Genomic DNA, 22,569 nt, shown 5'->3' with positions numbered 1-22,569 from the left:
CCAATATTGTGACCGTCCCCCTCCCTCTCTCTATCCTGCCTGGAAGCTCTACGATCAGGAATGCTGAGCTGCTGTTCCTGCTCTTCTTTAAGCCGTGTTTCAGCAATAGCTATGAGATCAGACTTCCAAGTGTCTATCTGTAACATCAACTCATCTGCCTTATTCATAGATTCCTTCCATTTAAGTATATAGAGCACTAATCACTGAACAACTCCTTTGTCTATTTCCTAGTCTTTGTTCCCTTGATCTTCCATACCCACTTCCTAATTTCCTGCCTTCCATTTCGTGCTTTGATTCTCTTCCCTTCTGAATCTATTCTGAGATTCCCATGCTCCTGCCAAGCTAGTTTAGACCCCCCCCCCAAACAGCACTAACAAACCTGGCTGCCAAGAGATTGATTCCTGGCCCTATTTAGTTACAATGGTCTATCCAGCTCCCACCTCCCCCAAAGCTGGTCCCAATGTCCCAGGAATCTAAAGCTCTCCTTCCTGTACCATCTCTTCAGCCTCGATTTCAGCTGCTCTGTCCTCCTGTTTCTATGTGTGGCACTAGGACCTTTAGTAAATTTCTGGACCTACTTATTAAAGTCCCTCCTAGCTTCCTAAACCCTGTCTGCAGGACCACATCCCTCTTTCTACTGATGTCAGTGGGACCGATGTGGGCCATGACCATGGTCTGTTCGCCCTTCCCCCTCAGAGCGCTCTGCAGCTGCTCAGTGACAACCCTAACCCTGACAGCAGGGAGACAGCATACCCTCCTGGAATTACACCTGTGGCTGCAGAAGTACCTATCTGTTCCCCTCACAATTGAATCCCTTAACATTATGCTTTTTTTGACCTACCTCCTGCCCTGCTGTTGAACTGAGCCAGGCCTGTTGCCATGGACTAGGCTCTGGCTGCATTCCCCAGGGGAACCAGCGCTTTCACCAACATTCAGAACTAAATGTATGATTGCTAAATTTGGTGATGTCATGGATAGGTAGATCAGTATGTTGTGAAGAGGATGTAAAGAGTCTGCAAAAGGATATAGACAGTTTAAGTGAGCAGGCAAAAGTTTAGCAGATGGAGTATAATGTGGGAAAATGTGAGCTTGCCCACTTTGGCAGGAAGATTAGAAAAGCAGCATATTATTTAAGTAGAGAGAGATTGCAGAACTCTGAGGTACAGCGGGATCTGGGTGTCCTGGTACATGAATCACAATAGGTTAGTATGCAGGAACAGCAAGTGATTAGGATGGCAAATGGAATGTTACCCTTTATTGCATTGACCTGGGAGCAAAAATCAGAGCCATAGTCTTCAGTCAGCGAGCACGGATATTAGGGAGTGTGACGTGATTGATGAGTAGCTGGTGATGTTTTGCTACAGTTGTAAAGGGCATGGTAAGACCACACCTGGAGTATTGTGTACAGTTTTGGTCTCCTTATTTAAGAAAGGATATAAATGCTTTAGAAGCAGTTCAGCGAAGGTTCAATTGACTGGTACCTGGGATGAAGGGGTTATCTTACGAGGAAAGGTTGGACAGGCTGGGCCAGTATCCATTGGAGTATAGAAGAATAAGAGGTGATCTTATTGAAACGCATAAGATCCTGAGGGGACTTGACAGGGTGGATGCTGAGAGGATGTTTCCTCTTACGGGAGAGACTAGAGCTAGGGGACACAGTTTAAAAATAAGGGGTGTCCTATTTAAGACAGAGATGAGAAGAAATTTTTTGTCTCAGAGGGTCGTGAACCTTTGGAACTCTTTTCCCCAGACAGCAGTAGAGGCAGCGTTAATGAATATTTTTAAAGTAGAGGTAAATAGATTCTTGACTAACATGAGAGTCAAATGTTATTGGGGGTAGGTGGGAATGTGGAGTTGAGGCCACAATCAGATCAGCTATGATATTGAACGGTGGAACAGGCTCAAGGGGCCGAATGGGTTATTCCTGCTCCTAATTGTTATTTTCATATCTCAGTCCTAAATGATCGATCCTTACACTTCCCCTGTGTTCTAGATTTCCCAGCCAGCAGAAACAACCTCTCAGTGTTTACCTGGTCAAGCCCCTTCAGAATCTTTTATTCATTCACGGGATGTGAGTTTCGCTGGCTGGGCCAGCATTTATTGCCCATCCCTAATTGCTCTTGAGAAGGTGGTGGTGAGCTGTCTTCTTGAACTGCTGCAGTCCATGTGGTGTAGGTACACCCACAGTGCTGTTAGGAAGGGAGTTCCAGGATTTTGACCCAGGAACGGTGATATATTTCCAAGTTAGGATGGTGAGTGACTTGGAGGGGAACTTCCGGGTGGTGGTGTTCCCATGTATCAGCTGCTCTTGTCCTTCTAGATGGTAGCAGTCGTGGATTTGGAAGGTGCTGTCTAAGGAGAATTCATGAATTCCTACAGTGCACCTTGTAGGTGGTACACACTGCTGATACTGTCCATCAGTGGTGGAGGGAGTGAATGTTTGTGGATGGTGGACAGGCTTTGGGGAGTCAGGAGTTGAGTCACTCGCAGCAGGGTCCGAGCCTCTGACATGCCTTTGTAGCCACAGCATTTATATGGCTAGTCCAGTTCAGTTTCTGGCCAATGGTAACCCCCAGGATGTGGATAGTGGGGGATTCAGTGATGGTAATGCCATTGAATGTCAAAGGGCGATGGTTAGATTCTCTTTTGTTGGAGATGGTCATTGCCTGACACTTGTGTGGCATGAATGTTACTTGCCGCTTGTCAGCCCAAGCCTGGATATTTTCCAGGACTTGCTGCATTTGGACATGGACTGCTTCAGTATCTGAGGAGTCGTGAATGGTGCTGAACATTGTGCAATCATCAGCGAACATCCCCACTCCTGATCTTATGATGGGAGGAACGTCATTGTTGCAGCAACTGAAGATGGTTGGGCCGAGGACACCATCCTGAGGGACTCCTGCAGTGATGTCCTGGAGCTGAGATGACTGACCTCCAACAACCACAACCATCGTCCTTTGTGCTAGGTATGACTCCAACCAGCGGAGAGTTTTCCCCCTGATTTCCATTGACTCCAGTTTTGCTAGGGCTCCTTGATTCCACACTCGGTCACATGCTACCTTGATGTTAAGGACAGTCACTCTCAATTCACCTCGGGAGTTCAGCTCTTTTGTCCATGTTTGAACCAAGGCTGTAATGAGCTAAGGAGCTGAGTGGCCCTGGCAGAACCCAAACTGAATATTGTATGTTTCATCCCTAATTTTTCTAAACACCAGAGAATAGGCTCAATTTACTCAGCTTCTCATCATAGGACAACACCCTCAGTCCAGGGACCAATCCAGTGAACCTTTGTGTACACCTCCAATGCAAGTATATCCTTCCTTATATATGGAAGTCAAAACTGTACACCATACTCCAGGTGTGGTCTCACCAAAGCCCTGTACAATTGTAGCAAGTCTACCATATTCTTGAACTATCCTTGAACTAATTATTCTTACTACCAAAGTGAATAACCTCACAATTCCCCACAGTATATTCCATCTGTCTCCTTGTTGCTCACTCACTTAGTCTGTCTGTAACTCTTTGCAGCCTCTTTGTACCCTCCTCACAGCTTGCATTCCCACCTAACTTAGCTTACTCTCAATCTCGATGTTTAAGTCATTAGTATAGATTGCAAATATCTGAGGCCCCAGTACTGATCCTCACAGCGCTCCACTAGTCACAGCCTGCCAACTTGAAAATGTCCTGTTTAACCCTAGTCTTTGCTTCCAGTCCATTAACCAACCCTCTCTCCATGGTAATATATTACCCCCAATCTTGTCTATTAACCTTTTGTGTGGCACCTTGTCAGATGCCTTTTGGAAATCCCAGTATACCACATCTACTGGTTCCCCTTTATCTACCCTACTAGTTACACCCTCAAAAAAACTCTAATAAATTTGTCAAACACCATTTCCCTATTATAAAACTATGATTCCGTCTGATCATACTATGATTTTTTAAGTGCATTGTTAAGACTTCCTTAATAATAGATTCCAGCATTTTCCCAGCAAATGATGTCAGACTTACTGCTCTTTGATTCCCTGTTTTCTCCCTCCCTCCTTTCTTGAATAGCAGTGTTAGATTTGCTAACTTCCAATCTGCTGGGCTATTCTAAAACTTTTAGAAAATCATAACCAATGCGCTCACTATTCCTGGAGCTTCCTCTTTTCAGACCCGAGGATGTAGGCTATCAGGTCAGATCTTGCAAATTTGATGGCTTTTAGTCCCTTAAGTTTCTCTAATATTTTTCCCTTCTGATATCAATTACATTGAGTTTGTCACTCTTATAGGTTCCTTGGTTATCCTTTATTTACAGAATGTAATTTGTATCTTCTACTGTGAAGACAGACACAAAAAGTTTGTTCAATATCGCTGCCGTTTCCTCATTCCACCAAGATCATTCTCCTGTCTCTGCCTCTCAGAGTGATCAGAAAGATTCCACTTCTTTATTTATTGGCAGATAATGCTCATGTTTGATCACTTAGCTTCACATATTCCAGAGGGTGGTGACGGTCTGGAATGCACTGCCTGGGAGGGTGGTGGAGGCGGGTTGCCTCACATCCTTTAAAAAGTACCTGGATGAGCACTTGGCACATCATAACATTCAAGGTTATGGGCCAAGTGCTGGTAAATGGGATTAGGTAGGTAGGTCAGGTGTTTCTCACGTGTCGGTGCAGACTCCATGGGCCAAAGGGCCTCTTCTGCACTCTGTGACTCTGTGATTCTGTGACTCTGTGATTCTGTGACTCTCTGACTCTGTGACTCTATGATCCCAGCTCCTTGTTGGCGGCTTTTCATGTATTTTCTTCACTAATGATTTGTCGCTACTTCAGTGTGTAAAATCTGAGCCAGTTCCCAGTCACCAACAAATTTGGATTTAAAGAATTGTGAGCCAGCAAAAGATTTTAAAAACACGCTGGAGAATCTCTTGCGGCAAAGCTGCTAGTGAGGCCAAGCTCGAGAGAGAAGTGGGCGAGAGGATGTAGAAAGACGTCGGAAAGTGAGAGTGAAGATTGTGGCAGGTTGCTATCTCCTTTTTCCTGCACTTTATCTGCTGAAATTTACCTTGTGGTCTGGGAGCCGAGGGTTGACTGGCCCACCAGGCCGGGCAGGAGGCTGGTGCTGCTCACAGAAGATTGTTCCATCAATGAAGTGGAAGCTGTCACCTGGCACCAGCTTGTTTCTGCAGGTAGCACAGGTAAAGCACTGTGAAGATAAACAGGAAACAAATTAGGGAGGTAGGGGGGCCACTCAGCCTCAGGACAGGCTCAATACTAGAGCTCAGATAATACACATAGCTCCTGTCACAATCACTATCACAGCAACAGAAGGCAAAGTGGTTAATAAACAAAAACAACTTGAATTTATAAAGCACCTTTAACATAGGACAATGTGCTCCTGTGAAGATCCCTTTGACAATCAAGCAACATTTGATACCGAGCCAAAGAAGGAGCTACTATGGAAGGTATCAGAAGGTTTGTTCAAAGAAATGGATGGATTTTAAGAAGGGTCTCAAAGGAGGACAGATTTAGAGAGAGAACTCTAAAGCAAATGGTGGGCTGAAGATAGAAGGGTTGCACTAGAGGTCAGAGGAGTGCAAATATCTTGGAGGATTGTGGGCCTGGAGGAGGTCACAGACAAAGGGAGGGGCAAGACCATGGAGGGATTTAAAAACAAGAATGAGAATTTTCAACATGAAGCGTTGGTGGATCAGAAGCCAATGTAGGCCAGAGAGCACAGGGGAATTGGCGCGAGTCAGGATAAAGGTGACAGAGCTGAGGATTACAGAGGGTGCAAAGTGCTGTGCTTCCTACATCACAACAGTGACTACACTTCTAAAGTATTTCATTGCCTGCCAAGCACTTTGAGACATCCTAAGGTTGTGAAAGGTGCTCTAGAAATGCAAGTCTTCCTTTACCAGAACTTACACCAGAATATACTGAAGCATTTTGCCCAGAATTTATTAATTGTAATTTATGTATCAACATTGACATGTGGTATTACAGCTATTACTGAGACATGGCTGAAGGAAGGCCAGGAATGGCAGCTCAACATTTCTGCTTATAGGGTTTTCAGGCAGGATAGAGGGGGTGGTCACAATATCAATTAAAGAAACAATTATTGCTGTGAGGAGGGATGATTTGGTAGGAGAGTTATCAAATGAGGCCATATGGGTTGAAATGAGGGAAAAAGGGGCAGTCACACTACTGGAAGTGTAGTATAGACCCTCAAACAGTCAGAGGGAGATAGTGAAGCAACTATGTTTACAAATCTCTGAGAAGAGCAAAACAATGGGGCAGTATTAGTGAGGATTTCAAATACTACAATATTAACTTGGATAGACTTAGTGTAAAAGGCACAGATGGAGCAAACTTCTTCAAATGCATTCAGCAAAACATTTTTAGCCAGTACATAGCAAGCCCAACAAGGGAGGAGGTATTTCTGGACTTCGTTTCAGGGAATGAAGCTGGACAGTTGGAATGTGGTATCAACTGGGGAGCACTTTGGTGGAACTGATCATAATTTAGTTAGATTTAATGTAGTTGAGGAAAAAGACAAAGAAAAGCCAGGAATAAAAGCTCTTCATTGAGGAAAAGCTAATTTTAGCTAAAGTGGACTGGAAACAACTACTAGTGGATAAATCAGCGCCAGATCTATGGGGGGCATTCAAATAAGTGATAGTAAGGGTTCAGCTAATGTTTGTTGCCTTGAAGAAAAAGGTGGCACTAAAAGATTCAGAGCCTGCTGGACACCAAGGGGCTTAAAGGAGAGGGTAAAGACAAAAAGGAAGCTTGTGACAGACACTGAGGCTCAATACTGCAGAACAACTAGAGGAGTATAAAGAGTGCAGGGTGAAATTAAAAAGGAAATTAGAAAAACAAAGAGATGGCACAAAACGCATTGGCAAATGAAATTAAGGAAATCCCAAAGGTTTTTTATAATTACATAAAGACCAAGAGGATAACTAAAGAGAGAGTAGGGCCTATTAGGGACCAGAAGGCCAACCTGTATTAATGAATACTCTGCATCTATTTTGACAAAGAGAGGGACGATACAGACATTGCAATCAGGGAGGAGGAGTGGGAAATATTAGATGAAATTAACGTAGCGAGAGGGGAAATATCAGAGTTTAACATCTTTGAAAGTGGATAAATCTCCTGGCCCAGGCTAAATTTACCCTCGGCTGTTATTGGAAGCAAGAAATAGCGGAGACTCTGACCATCATTTCCCTATTGTCTCAGGATACAAGCATGATTAAAAGGGAGAAAGGGATAGACTGAGGTCTGTCAGCCTAACCTCTGTAGTGGGAAAATTATTGGAAAAAATTCTGATGATCGGGATAAATTTTCATTTAGAAAAACATTGATTAATCAAACACACTCACCACAGATTTGTTAAGTAAAGACCGGGTCTGACTAACATGATGGAATATTTTGAGGAAGCAACAAGGAAGATTGATGAGGGTAGCGTATTTGATGAGGTCTATATGGATTTTAGCAAGGTTTCTCATAGGGTCCATTATGGCAGACTGGTCATGACAGTAAAAGCCATGAGATTAATTTAGAGGTACAGCAAATAACTAAGAAGGCAGGTGGAATGTTGTTGTTTATTGCGAAGGGAATGGAATATAAAAGTAGGGAAGTCTTGCTACAAATAGAGTATTGCTGAGACTGTACCTGGAGTACTGTGTACAGTTTGGGCTCCTTACTTAAGCGGGGATCTACTTGCATTGGAAGAAGTTCAGAGAAGGTCCTGGGACAAAGAGGTTGTCTTATGAGGAAAGTCTGGCCAGATTGAGCCTATACTCATTGGAGTTTAGTAAAATGAGAAGTGGTCTCGTTGAAACATAAAACTCTGAGGGGGTTTGACAGGGTAGATGCTGAGAGAATGCTTCCCCTCATGGGGGGAATCTAGAACTAGGGGGCACAGTTTCAAAATAAGGGGTCTCCCATTTAAGGTGGAGATGAGAAGGAATTTCTCCTCTCAAAGTCTGTGGAATTCTCCTCACCAGAGAGCAGTGGAGGCTGGGTCATTGAATATATTCAAGGCTGGGTTAGATAGATTTTTGATTGACAAGGGATTCGAAGGTTATGGGGGGCAGGCAGGAAATTAGAGTTAAAGCTACAATCAGTTCAGCTATGATCTTATTGAATGGTGGAGCAATCTTGATGGGCTGAATGGCCTACTCATGCTCAAGAAAAAGGGTAAAAAAAGGATCCAAGTGCTTTTTGTGGTTGTATCAATAATTTGACTTGAATGTCAGAGGGATGATTAAGATGTTTGCAGACATTGCAAAAACTGGCCATGTGCTTGACCCTGGAGAAGACAGCTGAAGATATCAATGGACTGGTCAGGTGGGCAGAACAGTGAAAGATGGACTTCAATCTGGAGAAGCATCAGGTAATTTATTTGGGGAAGGCTAAAACAAAAGGGAAAACATAATAAATTGTAGGCTATTGAGAAGTGTAGAGGAACAGAGGGATATTGGAGTGCATGTCTACAGAACCCTCAAGGGGGCTGGACAGATAGGTAAGGTGGTTACAAAGGCAAACGGGATATTTGCTTTTATAGGCCGAGGCATAGAATATAAGAAGCTGAGAGGTTATTCTGGAACTGAATAAAGCACTAATTAGACCATAACTAGAGTGCTGTATGCAGTTCTGATCACCGCAAAACAGGAAGGAAGTAATTTCACCAGAGGGGATACAGAAAGGATTTACGAGGATGTTGCCAAGAATGAAGAATTTTAATTCTGTGGAAAGATTGGAAAGACTGGGGTTGTTTTATTTGAAACAGAGGAGGCTGATGGGAGACTATAAAACTATGAGGTGTCTGGATAGAGTGGATAGGAATGTCCTATTCTCCTTTGTTGAGGGGCTTATAACCAGGGGACGTAGATTTAGGGTAAGAGATAGGATAGGAAAGGACTTGAGGGGAATTGTTTCCATCCAGACGGTGGTGGGGATCTGGAAGTCACTATCTGAAGCGGTGATAGAGGCAGAAACCCTCATAACATTTAAAAAATACTTGGAAATGCACGTGAAGTGCTGTAAGACACAGGACTATGGACCAAGAGCTGGAAAGTGGGATTAAACTGGAATACTACTTGTTGGCTGGCACAGACATGATGGGCTGAATGGCCTTCTTCCATTCTGTAAATTTCTATGATTCTTATTTTTTAAGGAAAGGTTTTAACTAACTTGCTGGAGTTTTTTGATGTGTTAACAGAGAGGGTTGATGACAGGAATGTGATTGATGTGGTGTATATGTACTTCCAAAAGGCTTTTGATAACGTGCTATGTAATAAATTTGCCACTTCAGTCGAAGCTGATAGAATAAAAGGGACAGTGACAGTATAGGTATGAAGTTGGCTGGGTGAAGGAAACAGAGTGTAGCAATGAATAGTTGTTTTTCAGACTGAGGGAATGTAGACAGTGGGGCCAGCATATGGACCACTGCTTTCCTTGACCTATATCACTGACCTAGGCTTGGGTGGACAGGGCACAATATCAAAATCTGCAGGTGACACAAAACTCAGAAACACTGTGAACGGCAAAGAGGATAGTGATCAACTTCAAAAGGACATAGAAAAGCTGGTGCAATGAGTGGATATGTGAAAATGAAATTTAATACAGAGACCATGAAGTGCTTCATTTTGGCAGGAAGAATGCAGAGGGACAATATTAGGTAAAGGGAACAATGCTAAAGAGCAGAGGGACCCAGATGAGTATGTGTAGAAAGCATAGAAGGTGGCAGGACAGGTTGACAGAGTTGTTAATAAAACATTCGACATCGAGGACTTTACAAATAGCGTAGATTGTCCTAGTGTAGATTGTGGGTGTGTGTGGGACAGTGTGGGTTTGGGTAGGTCAGCATGAGTGTGGGAGGGTCAGTATGGGTGTGGGGTGGTCAGTGTGGTTGTGGGTGGATCAGTGTCTGTGTGGGTTGGTCAGTGTGGGTGGGTCAGTGTGGGGTAGGGTGGTTTAGTGTGGATGGGTATGGGTGTGGGTGGGTCAGTGTGGATTTGTGTACGGCATTGTGGATGGGTCAGTGTGGCTGCAAGTGGGTCAGTCTGGGTGTGGGTAGGTCACCGTGGGTTTGGGTGCGTCAGTGTGTCTTTGCGTGGGCCAGTGTGAGTGGGCCAGTGTGAGTGGGCCAGTGTGGGTGGGTCAGTGTGGGTGAGTCAGTGCGGGTGTGGGTGGGTCAGTGTGGGTTTGCATGGGTCAATCTGGATATGGGTGAGTCAGTGTGGGTGGTCTGTGTGGGTGTGGGTGGGTTGGTGTAGATGTGTTAGTATGGGTGGGTGTGGGTGGGTCAGTGTGGATGTGGGTGGGCCAGTGTGGGTGGGTCAGTGTGGGTGGGTTAGTGCGGGTTGGTGTGGGCGGGGGGGTTCAATGTGGGTCCAGGTGGGTCAGTGTGGTGTGGGTGGGTCAGTGTTTGTGGCTCATTGTGGGTTTGAGTTGGTCAGCGTGGGTGTGGGTGGGTCAGTCTGACTGTGGGTGGTTGTATCAGTTTGGGTGTGGATGGGTCAGTGGGGCTTTGGGAGGATCAGTGGGGTTTTGGGAGGATCAGTGTGGGTTTGGGTGGGTCAGTGTGGGTTTGGGTGGGCCAGTGTGGATTTTGGTGGGCCAGTGTGGGTTTTGATGGGCCAGTGTGAGTGTGGGTGGGTCAGTGTTGGAGTGTGGGTCAGTGTGGGATGGGTCAGTGTGGGTGGGCGGGTCAGTGTGGGTTTGGGTGGGTCAGTGTGGGTGAGTCAGTGTGGGTTTTAGTGGGTCAGTGTGGGATGGGTCAAGTGGGTGGGTGGGTCAGTGTGGGTTTGGGTGGGTCAGCGTGGGTGGGTCAGTGTGGGTGGGCGGGTCAGTGTAGATGTGGGTGGGCTAATGTGGGTGGTTGTGGGTGGGTGGGTCAGTGTGGATATGGGTAGGTCAGCGTGGATACGGGTGGGTCAGTGTGGGTGGTCAGTGTTGGTGTGTGTTGGGCAGTGTGGGCTGGTGAGTGTGGGTCTGGGTGGGTCGGTGTGGGTTTGGGTGGGTCGGTGTGGGTGAGTCAGTTTTGGTTTAGAGTAGTCATTGTGTGTGGGTCAGTTTGTGTGTGGGTGAGTCAGTGTTGGAGTGTGGGTCAGTGTGGGTGGGTTAGTATGGGTGGGTGGGTCAGTGTGGATTTGGGTGGGTCAGTGTGGGTGGATCAGTGTGGGTTTGGGTGGGTCAGTGTGGGATGGGTCAGTGTGGGTGGGCGGGTCAGTGTGGGTTTGGGTGGGTCAGTGTGGGTGGGCTGGTCAGTGTGGGTTTGGGTGGGTCAGTGTAGGTAAGTCAGTGTGGGTGGGTCAGTGTGGGTTTCAGTGGGTCAGTGTAGATGTGGGTGGGTTAGTGTGGGTGGTTGTGGGTGGGTGGGTCAGTGTAGATGTGGGTGGGTTAGTGTGGGTGGGTGGGTCAGTGTGGATATGGGTAGGTCAGCGTGGATTCGAGTGGGTCAGTGTGAGTGGTCAGTGTTGGTGTGTGTTGGTCAGTGTGGGCTGGTGAGTGCGGGTCTGGGTGGGTCGGTGTGGGTGAGTCAGTTTTGGTTTAGAGTGGTCATTGTGTGTGGGTCAGTTTGTGTGTGGGTGAGTCAGTGTGGGTGTGGGTGTTTTTTTTATTCATTCACGGGATGTGGGCGTCGCTGGCTGGGCCAGCATTTATTGATTGCCCTTGAGAAGGTGGTGGTGAGCTGCCTTCTTGAACCACTGCAGCCCATGTGGTGTAGTCACACCCACAGTGCTGTTAGGAAGGGAATTCCAGGATTTTGACCCAACGACAGTGAAGGAACGGCGATATATTTCCAAGTCAGCATGGTGAGTGGCTTGGAGGGGAACTTGCAGGTGATGGTATTCCCATCTATCTGTTGCCCTTATCCTTCTAGATGGTAGCGGTCATGGGTTTGGAAGGTGTTGTGCAAGGAGCCTTGATGAATTCCTGCAGTGCATCTTGTAAATGGTACACACTGCTGCTACAGTGCATCAGTGGTGGAGGGAGTGAATGTTCATGGATGTGGTGCCAATCAAGCAGGGCTGCTTTGTCCTGGATGGTGTGCTGAATGTCATTGGAGCTGCACTCATCCAGGCAAGTGGGGAGTATTCCATCACACTCCTGACTTGTCCCTTGTAGATGGTGGACAGGCTTTTGGGAGTCAGGAGGTGGGTTACTCATCGCACGATTCCTAGCCTCTGACCTGCTCTTGTAGCCATAGTATTTATATGGCTAGTCCAGTTCAGTTTCTGGTCAATGGTAACCCCCAGGATGTTGATAGTGGGGGATTCAGTGATGGTAATGATATTGAATGTCATGGGGAGATGGTTGGATTCTCTCTTGTTGGAGATGGTCATTGCCTGGCACTTGTATGGCATGAATGTTACTTGCCACTTGTCAGCCCAAACCTGGATATTGTCCAGGTGTTGCTGCATTTGGACATGGACTGCTTCAGTATCTGAGGAGTCGCCAATGGTGCTAAACATTGTGCAATCATCAGTGAACATCCCCACTTCTGACCTTATGATGGAAGGAAGGTCATTGATGAAGCAGCTGAAGATGGTTGGGCCGAGGACACTACCCTAGGGAACTCCTGCAGTGATGTCCTGGAGCTGAGATGACTGACCTCCAACAACCACAACCATCTTCCTTTGTGCTAGGTATGACTCCAACCAGCGGAGAGTTTTCCCCCTGATTCCCATTGACTCCAGTTTTGCTGGGGCTCCTTGATGCCACACTTGGTCAAATGCTGCCTTAATATCAAGGGCAGTCACTCTCCCCTCACCTCGGGAGTTCAGCTCTTTTTGTCTATGTTTGAACCAAGGCTGTAATGAGGTCAGGAGCTGAGTGGCCCTGGCGGAATCCAAACTGGGCATCAGTGAGCAGGTTATTGATAAGCATGTGCCACTTGATAGCACTGTTGATGACCCCTTCCATTACTTTACTGATGATGGAGAGTAGACTGATGGGGCGGTAATTGGCCGGGTTGGATTTGTCCTGCTTTTTGTGTACAGGATGTACCTAGGCAATTTTCCACAAAGTCAGGTTATGCCAGTCTTGTAGCTGTACTGGAACAGCTTGGCTAGGGGCGTGGCAAGTTCTGGAGTACAAGTCTTCAGTACTATTGCCGGAATATTGTCAGGGCCCATAGCCTATGCAGTATCCAGTGCCTTCAGCCGTTTCTTGATATCACGTGGAGTGAATTGAATTGGCTGAAGACTGGCATCTGTGATGCTGGGGACCTCCGGAGGAGGCCAAGATGGATCATCCACTCGGCACTTCTGGCTGAAGATTGTAGCAAATGCTTCAGCCTTATCTTTTGCACTGCTGTGCTGGGCTCCTCCATCATTGGGGATATTTGTGGAGCCTCCTCCTCCAGCGAGTTGTTTCATTCACCAATCACAATTGGATGTCGCAGGACTACAGAGCTTAGATCTGATCGGTTGGTTGTGAAATCGCCTAGCTCTATCTATCACTTGTTGCTTATGCTGTTTGGCACGCAAGTAGCCCTGTGTTATAGCTTCACCAGGTTGACACCCCATTTTTAGGTATGCCTGGTGCTGCTCCTGGCATGCCCCCCTGCACTCTTCATTGAACCAGTGTGATCCCTGGCTTGATGGTAATGGTAGAGTGGAGAATATGCCGGGCCATGAGGTTACAGGTTGTGTTTGAGTACAATTCTGCTGCTGCTGCTGATGGCCCACAGTGCCTCATGGATGCTCATTCTTGAGTTTCTAGATCTGTTCGAAATCTATCCCATTTAGCACGGTGATAGTGCCACACAACACGATGAAGGGTATCCTCAATGTAAAGGCGGGATTTTGTCTCCACAGTGATTGTGCGGTAGTCACTCCTACAAATACTGTCATGGACAGATGCATCTGTGGCAGGCAGGTTGGTGATGATGAGCCACTCTTGGTCATGGACATTGAAGTCCCCCACCCAGAGTACATTCTGCACCCTTGCCACCCTCAGTGCTTCCTCCAAGTGATGTTTAACATGGAGGAGCACTGATTCATCAGCTGAGGCGGGGGGTGGGGGGTGGGGGCATTGGTGGGCTGGGTGCGGGGGGCGGTACATGGTAATCAGCAGGAGGTTTCCTTGCCCATGTTTGACCTGATGCCCTGAGTCTTCATGGGGTCCAGAGTCGATGTTGAGGACTCCCAGGGCCACTCTCCCCTGACTGTATACCATTGTGCCACCACCTCTGCTGTGTCTATCCTGCCGGTGGGACAGGACATACCCAGGGATGGTGATGGTGGAGTCTGGGATGTTATCTGTAAGGTATGATTCCGTGATTATGACTATGTCAGGCTGTTACTTGACTAGTCTGTGAGACAGCTCTCCCAATTTTGGCACTGGCCCCCAGATGTTAGTAAGGAGGACTTTGCAGGTCGACAGTGCTGAGTTGCCATTGTTGGTTCCCGTGCCTAGGTTGATGCCGGGTGGTCTGTCCAGTTTCATTCCTTTTTTTGTGAATTTGTAGCGGTTTGACACAACTGAGCTAGGCCCATTTCAGAGGGCATTTAAGAGTCAACCACATTGCTCTGGGTCTGGAGTCACATGTAGGCCAGACCAGGTAAGGACAGCAGATTTCCTTCCCTAAAAGGCATTAGTGAACCAGATGGGTTTTTATAACGATGAACAATGGTTTCATGGTCATCATCAGACTCTTAATTCCAGATTCTTATTGAATTCAAATTCCACCTTCCGCCGTGGCGGGATTTGAACCCTGGGTCACTAATCCAGCGACAATACCACTACGCCATTGCATCCTGGTTGGGCTTGGTTGGTTTGTCAATGTGAGTCTAGGTGGGTTAGTGTGGGTTTGGGTGGGTTAGCGTGGGTGGGTCACTGTGGGTTTGGGTGGGTTAGTGTGGGTGGGTCAGTGTAGGTTTGGGTGGGTTAGCGTGGGTGGGTCACTGTGGGTTTGAGTTGGTCAGTGTAGGCGATTGTGTTAGTGTGGGTGTGCATAGGTCAGTGTGGTTTGGGTGGATCAGTGTGGGTGGGTCAGTGTAACTTTGGGTGGGTCAGTGTGGGTGGGTCAGTTTAGGTGGGTCAGTGTGGGCGGAAGGGCCAGTGTGGGTTTGAGTGGGTCAGCATGGATGTTGGTGGGTCACTGTGGTTGTGGGTAGGTTAGTGTGGGTCGGTGGGTGGGTCAGTGTGGGTGTGGGTGGGTCAGTATGGGTTTGGGTGAGTCAGTGTGGATGCAGGTGGGTCTGTGTGGGTGCGGGTGGGTCAATGTGGGTGCGGGTGGGTCAGTATGGGTTTGGGTGGGTCAGTATGGATTTTGGTGGGTCTGTACACCCTGTGGGTCAGTATTGGTGGGCCAGTGTGGGTTGGTCAGCGTGGGTGGATGGGTCAGCGCTGGTGTGGGTGGGTCAGTATGGATATGGGTGGGTCAGTGTGGATGCAGGTGGGACAGTGTGGGTAGATCGGTCAGTGTATGTGTGTGTGTGTGGGTGGGTCAGTATGGGTTTGGGTGGGTCAATGTAGGTGGGTCAGTGTTGGTGGGTGTGGATGGTGATGCTGTGGGTGTGCATGGGTCAGTGTGGGTTTGGGTAGGTTAGTGTGGTGGGTAAGTGTGGGTGGGTAAGTGTGAGTGGGTTATTGTGGGTTTTGGTGGTCTGTGTGGGTGATTGTAGGTGGTCGGTGTGGGTGGGTCAGTGTGGGTGGGTGGGTCAGTCTGGGTATGGATGGGTCAGTGTCGGTTTGGGTGGGTCAGTGTGGGTGTGTCACTGTGGGTTTGGCGGGGTAAGTACAGGTGGGTCAGTGCGGATGGAGGTGAGTCATTGTGGGTGGGTCAGTCTGGGTATGGATGGGTCAGTGTCGGTTTGGGTGGGTCAGTGTGGGTGTGTCACTGTGGGTTTGGCGGGGTAAGTACAGGTGGGTCAGTGCGGATGGAGGTGAGTCATTGTGGGTGGGTCAGTCTGGGTATGGATAGGTCAGTGTCAGTTTGGGTGGGTCAGTGTGGGTGTGTCACTGTGGGTTTGGTGGGGTAAGTACAGGTGGGTCAGTGCGGATGGAGGTGAGTCATTGTGGGTGGGTCAGTCTGGGTATGGATGGGTCAGTGTCGGTTTGGGTGGGTCAGTGTGGGTGTGTCACTGTGGGTTTCGGGCGGTAAGTACAGGTGGGTCAGTGCGGATGGGGGTGGGTCAGTGTGGATGGGTCATTGTGGGTGAGTCAGTATGGGTGTGGGTGGGTCAGCATGGGTGGGTGTGGGTAGTTGTAGTAATGTGGGTGTGCATGGGTCAATGTGGGTTTGGGTGGGTCAGTATGGGTGGATTAGTGTGGATTTGTGTAGGTGGGACAGTGTGGGTGGGTGGGTCAGTCTGTGTGTGGGTGGGTCAGTGTAGGTGGGTCATTGTGGGTTGGTCATTGTGGGCTGGTCAGTGTGGGTTTGGTTGGGTCAGTGTGGGTGGGTCAGCGTGGGTGGGTCATTCAGTGTAGGTGTGGGTGGGTCAGTGTGGGTGTGTCAGTCAGTGTGGGTGGGTCAGTGTGGGTGGGTCAGCCAGTGTGGGTGGGTCAGTGTGGGTGCGGGTGGGTCAGTGTGGGTGGGTCAGTCAGTGCGGGTGGGTCAGTGTGGGTGCGGGTGGGTCAGTGTGGGTGGGTCAGTGTGGGTTGGTCAGTGTGGGTTTGGTTGGGTCAGTGCGGGTGAGTTACTGTGAGTGTGGTTCATTCAGTGTGGGTGTGTGTGGGTCAGTGTGGGTCAGTCTGGGTGTGGGTAAATTCGACAGCGTGTGGGTGGGTCAGTGTAGGTGTGATTGGGTCAGTCCCAGTGTGGGTGGGCCTGCATGGACTTGGGTGGGCCTGCGTGGACTTGGGTGGGTCAGTGTGGGTGTGGGTGGGTCAGTGTGGATTGTTTCACTATAGATATGTTGATTGAGAAGTGTCCGTGTGAGAATCACACAGCTCACGAACAGGTGCCATTTGAGGAACAGAGTTGATTCAGGCCTGTGCCGGTTGATGTCTCAGGATATAACAGGAATGTAGAAGAGAGCAGGCTAACCTCAAGATGGTAAACACTGTCCCGAGCCCTCATCACCAGCTCTGTTGATGGGATGGACCGACTACAAGCCCGACAAGCCCCACCATTTCCAAACAACCTGCAAAAAAATAGGGAGCATGAGATATAGAAAGAGAAAGGGAGAGGGAAGAGGGTAGGAAGAGAGGGATAGGAGGGGCAGAGAGGGGAGAAAGAGTGGGGAGAGAGGAGGGAGAGAAAGAACAGAGGGAGAGAGAGTGGGTTAAGAGGGGGAGAAAGGGGGATGTGATGAAAGCTGATTGTGTGTGCAGATTTAAGTATTAAATACTACATGGTACTCGGATGAGATTTTGTAAGGTACACTTTGTACAACATATGGGGTCACCTGGCCTTGGGCAGGTGTTGAAGGTCAGACAGCACGTGTTAGGGAGTTAGCCAACATGAAAGATTAAATACAAAAAGCTACTGCGGATGCTGGAAATCCAAAACAAAAACAGAATTACCTGGAAAAACTCAGCAGGTCTGGCAGCATCGATGGAGAAGAAAAGAGTCGACGTTTCGAGTCCACATGACCCTTCGACAGAACTCTGAGTTCTGTTGAAGGGTCATGTGGACTCGGAACGTCGACTTTTTTCTTCTCCACTGATGATGAAAGATTAAATGATGTTCTTGCAGTGAAATCTGTGACTTTGAGCGTTGTTCTTTCAGCCTGAGATGTAATGTTGGCAAATGAGGATAAAGACGGAGATATTTAGGATTGTGTCATGGCATTTGCTGGAGCTGATATGTCTGCAGTCAGAGGAATTGAGCTGTTTGATGGTACTGGCATTACCTGTCAGATGAGTGTGCAATGGAGAGCGTGCTGGAGGAGTTTGAAATGTATGCAGTTGGTTTTTGGGCAGGGTGGGGCAGAAAGCACAGTGATGGGCCTTATTGTTCATGCAGCTACTTCGGTGAGGGAGACTTTCAAGACAATGAAGGTGAGCATAGTTAGAAGAAGAGAGAAATATAAATTGGTTTAAGGTCGGGGGGCGGGGGGGTGGGTTTGTGGGTGGTGGGGGGAGAGAGAGACACATTGAGGGTGTGGTGATTGTGGAGATGAGCAGATAATCAAAAGATGTCACAGACAAAAGGGTCAAAGAGGTGTTTTGTCTGAGAAAAGTGCTAATTAAGAATGGAGGACAGGATATTCAAAGTACAGCTCTAGTGGGGGTGGGGTGGAAAGGCTAACAAGGTTTTAGTTTTAGATTTAAAAATAATGGAAATAGGTGGGGAAAGAAGAATCTATATAAATTATTGAAAAAAAAAGCGGGGGGTGGGGGGGGGGGGGGAGAAACGGGGTGGGGATGGGGGGAGGGGGAGTTTAAGATCTAAAGTTGTTGAATTCAATATTCAGCCCGGAAGGCTGTAAAGTGCCTAGTCGGAAGATGAGGTGCTGTTCCTCCAGTTTGCGTTGGGCTTCACTGGAACAATGCAGCAAGCCAAGGACAGACATGTGGGCAAGAGAACAGGGTGGAGTGTTAAAATGGCAAACGACAGGGAAGTTTGGGTCTTTCTTGCGGACAGACCGCAGGTGTTCCGCAAAACGGTCGCCCAGTTTGCGTTCGGTCTCTCCAATGTAGAGGAGACCGCATTGGGAGCAACGAATGCAGTAGACTAAGTTCTGCCGAAGGGCCATGAAGGCTTGAGGCGTTGGCTGGTTTCTTCTCCGCCGATGCTGCCGGACCTGCTGAGTTTTTCCAGGTAATTCTGTTTTTGCTTTCAAGACAATGCCTGACATGAGAGATTATGAACGTGCAGTGAAAGCTTTGAAGGACCATAATGGTCCGCACCAAATGTCACCTTCCAAAGGCATGTTTTCTGTTGATGAGACAGAAAGAGAGGCAAACAGTAGATCAATCAGAGATAAAAACAAAAAGCTAAAAGCTACTGTGGATGCTGGAAATCCAAAACAAAAATAGAATTACCTGGAAAAACTCAGCAGGTCTGGCAGCATCGGCGGAGAAGAAATCAGTTAATGTTTCGAGCCTTCATGGCCCTTCGGCAGAACTGAAGCATAGTTAGGAGAAGGGAGAAATATAAACTGGTTTAAGGTTGGGGGGGTGGGGGGGAGAGAGAGAGACGTTGAGGGTGCGGTGATCAATTAGAGACCTGTTTGAAGCTGGGGTGGATGAATGTAATTATGTTGTGACAGACCTGAATAACCAGATAATGAGTCAGGATCTGGAGGAGGCAATGATGTAGTGGTAGTGTCACTGGACTAGTAATCCAGAGACCTAAGGTAATGCTCTGGAGACCTGGGTTTGAATCCCACCAGGGTAGATGGTGAAATTTGAATTCAACAAATCTGGAATTGAAAGTCTAACGATGATCATGAAACCGTTGTTGATCTGGTTCACTAATGCCCTTTAGGATAGTAAATCTCCTTACCATAACCATGGAATCATACCTTACAGATAATGCCCAAGACACCATCACCATCCCTGGGTATGTCCTGTCCCACTGGCAGGACAGACCCAGCAAGAAGTGGTGGCACAGTGCTATACAGTCAGGAGGGAGTTGCCCTGGGCGTCCTCAGCATCGGTTCTGGAACCCATGAAGTCTCATGGCATCAGGTCAAACATAGGCAAGGAAACCTCCTGCTGGTTACCACCTCCCCCTACTCAGCTGATGAATCAGTGCCCCTCCATTTTGAACAGGGCAGCAAAGGTGTAGAATGTACTCTGGATGGGGACTTCAATGTCCATCACCAAGAGTGACTCAGTAGCCTACTACTGGCTGAGTCCTAAAGGAAAGACTGGGTCTGAGGTAGGTGGTGAGGGAACCAACAAGAGGGAAAAACATACTTGACCTCATCCTCACTGACCTGCCTGCCACAGATGCATCTGTTCATGACAGTAGCGGTAGGAGTGACCACCGCACAGTCATTGTGGAAACGAAGTCCCATGTTCACATTGAGGATACCCTCCATCGTGTTGTGTGGCACTACCACTATGCTAAATGGAATAGATTTCGAACAGATCTAGCAAGTCAAGACTGGGCACATGAGGTGCTGTGGGGCAGCAGCAGAATTGTTCTCATGGCCCAGCATATCCCCCACTCTACCATTACTACCAAGCCAGGGGATCAACCCTGGTTCAATGAAGAGTGCAGGAGGGCATGCCAGGAGCAGCACCAGGCATACCTAAAAATGAGGTGTCTGGTGAAGCTACAACACAGGACTACTTTCGTGCCAAACAGCATAAGCAGCAAGTGATAGACAGAGCTAAGCGATCCCATAACAAACGGAACAGATCGAGGCTCTGCAGTCCAGCCATATCCAGTTGTGAATGGTGGTGAACAATGAAACAACTCACTGGAGGAGGAGGCTGTACAAATATCCCCATCCTCAAAGATGGGGGAGCCCAGCACATCAGTGCAAAAGATAAGGCTGAAGCATTTGGAACAATCTTCAGCCAGAAGTGCCAAGTGGATGATCCATCTCAGCCTCTCCAGAGGTTCCCAGCATCACAGATGCCAGTCTTCAGCCAATTTGATTCACTCCACGTGATATCAAGAAACGGCTGAAGGCACTGGATACTGCAAAAGCTATGGGCCCTGACAATATTCCGGCAATAGTACTGAAGACTTGTACTCCAGAACTTGCCGCGCCCCTAGCCAAGCTGTTCCAGTACAGCTACACCACTGGCATCTACCCAGCTTTGTGGAAAATTGCCCAGGTATGTCCTGTACACAAAAAGTGGGACAAATCCAACCCGGCCAATTACCTACTCTCCATCATCAGTAAAGTAATGGAAAGGGTCATCAACAGTGCTATCAAGAGGCACTTGCTTAGCAATAACCTGCTCACTGATGCTTAGTTTGGGTTCCACCAGGGCCACTCAGCTCCTGTCCGCATTACAGCCTTCGTCCAAACATGGACAAAAGACTGAACTCCCGAGGTGAGGTGAGAGTGTCTGCCCTTGACAACAAGGCTGCATTTGACCAAGCATGGCATCAAGGAGCCCTAGCAAAATTGGAGTCAATGGGATACAGGAGTCATACCAAGCACAAAGGAAGATGGTTGTGGTTGTTGGAGGTCAGTCATCTCAGCTCCAGGACATCACTGCAGGAGTTCCTCAGGGTTGTGTCCGTAGCCCAACCATCTTCAGCTGCTTTATCAATGACCTTCCTTCCATCATAAGGTCAGAAGTGGGGATGTTCGCTAATGATTGCACAACGTTCAGCACCATTGGCGACTCCTCAGATACTGAAGCAGTCCATGTCCAAATGCAGCAAGACCTGGACAATATCCAAAACAAAAACAAAAATACCTGGAAAAACTCAGCAAGTCTGGCAGCATCTGCGGAGAGGAACACAGTTAACGTTTCGAGTCCAAATGACCCTTCAACAGAACTAAGTAAAAATAGAAGAGAGGTGAAATATAAGCTGGTTTAAGAGGGGGTGGGACAAGTAGAACCAGTGATAGGTGGAGATAACCAAAAGATGTCACAGACAAAAGGACAAAAGTGTTGAAGGCGGTGATATTATCTAAGGAATGTGCTAATTAAGGGTAGAAAGCAGGACAAGCAAGGTACAGATAGCCCTAGCGGGGGTGGGGTGGGGTGAAGGAATCAAAAAAGGCTAAAAGGTAGAGATAAAACAATGGATGGAAATACATTTAAAAATAATGGAAATAGGTGGGAAAAGGAAAATCTATATAAATTATTGGAATAAAAAGGGGGGTATCGGAAAGGGGGTGGGGATGGAAGAGAGAGTTCATGATCTAAAATTGTTGAACTCAATATTCAGTCCGGAAGGCTGTAAAGTGCCTAGTCGGAAGATGAGGTGCTGTTCCTCCAGTTTGCGTTGAGCTTCACTTGAACAATGTAGCAGGCCAAGGACGGACATGTGGGTATGAGAGCAGGGTGGAGTGTTGAAATGGCAAGCGACAGGGAGGTCTGGGTAATGCTTGCGGACAGACTGAAGATGTTCCGCAAAGCGGTCACCCAGTCTGCGTTTGGTCTCTCCAATGTAGAGGAAACCGCATTGGGAGCAACGAATGCAGTAGACTAAATTGAGGGAAGTGCAAGTGAAATGCTGCTTCACTTGAAAGGAGTGTTTGGGCCCTTGGACGGTGAGGAGAGGGGAAGTGAAGGGGCAGGTGTTGCACCTTCTGCGGTTGCATGGGAAGGTGCCGTGGGAGGGGGTTGAGGTGTAGGGGGTGATGGAGGAGTGGACCAGGGTGTCCCGGAGGGAACGATCCCTACGGAATGCCGCCGGGGGGGTGAAGGGAAGATGTGTTTGGTGGTGGCATCATGCTGGAGTTGGCGGAAATGGCAGAGGATGATCCTTTGAATGCGGAGGCTGGTGGGGTGATAAGTGAGGACAAGGGGGACCCTATCATGTTTCTGGGAAGGAGAGGAAGGTGTGAGGGCGGATGCGCGGGAGATGGGCCGGACACGGTTGAGGGCCCTGTCAACCACCGTGGGTGGAAAACCTCGGTTAAGAAAGAAGGAAGACATGTCAGAGGAACTGTTTTTGAAAGCGGCATCATCAGAACAGATGCGATGGAGGCAAAGGAACTTAGAGAATGGGATGGAGTCCTTACAGGAAGCGGGG

At 48.0% G+C, this 22,569-nt stretch overlaps 1 protein-coding gene across 2 annotated transcripts in view; it reads right to left on the bottom strand.

The window, feature by feature from the left end:
• LOC144685677 (LIM domain transcription factor LMO4-A-like) overlaps positions 1-22,569 on the bottom strand; it is a 104,053-nt gene that overhangs the window by 52,048 nt on the left and 29,436 nt on the right. For both annotated transcript variants that reach the window (XM_078550458.1, XM_078550459.1), the window contains exons 2-3: positions 16,993-17,089; positions 5,047-5,187 (exon numbers count right to left, since the gene is read on the bottom strand). In XM_078550458.1, coding sequence (XP_078406584.1) covers positions 5,047-5,187; positions 16,993-17,089 — 238 coding nt within the window. The remainder of the gene's footprint in view (positions 1-5,046; positions 5,188-16,992; positions 17,090-22,569) is intronic.

The sequence above is a fragment of the Cetorhinus maximus genome, chromosome 10, assembly GCF_964194155.1.
Source record: "Cetorhinus maximus chromosome 10, sCetMax3.hap1.1, whole genome shotgun sequence".
In the NCBI taxonomy this organism is placed as follows: domain Eukaryota; kingdom Metazoa; phylum Chordata; class Chondrichthyes; order Lamniformes; family Cetorhinidae; genus Cetorhinus; species Cetorhinus maximus.
This window is presented reverse-complemented; position numbering and strand designations above follow the sequence as displayed.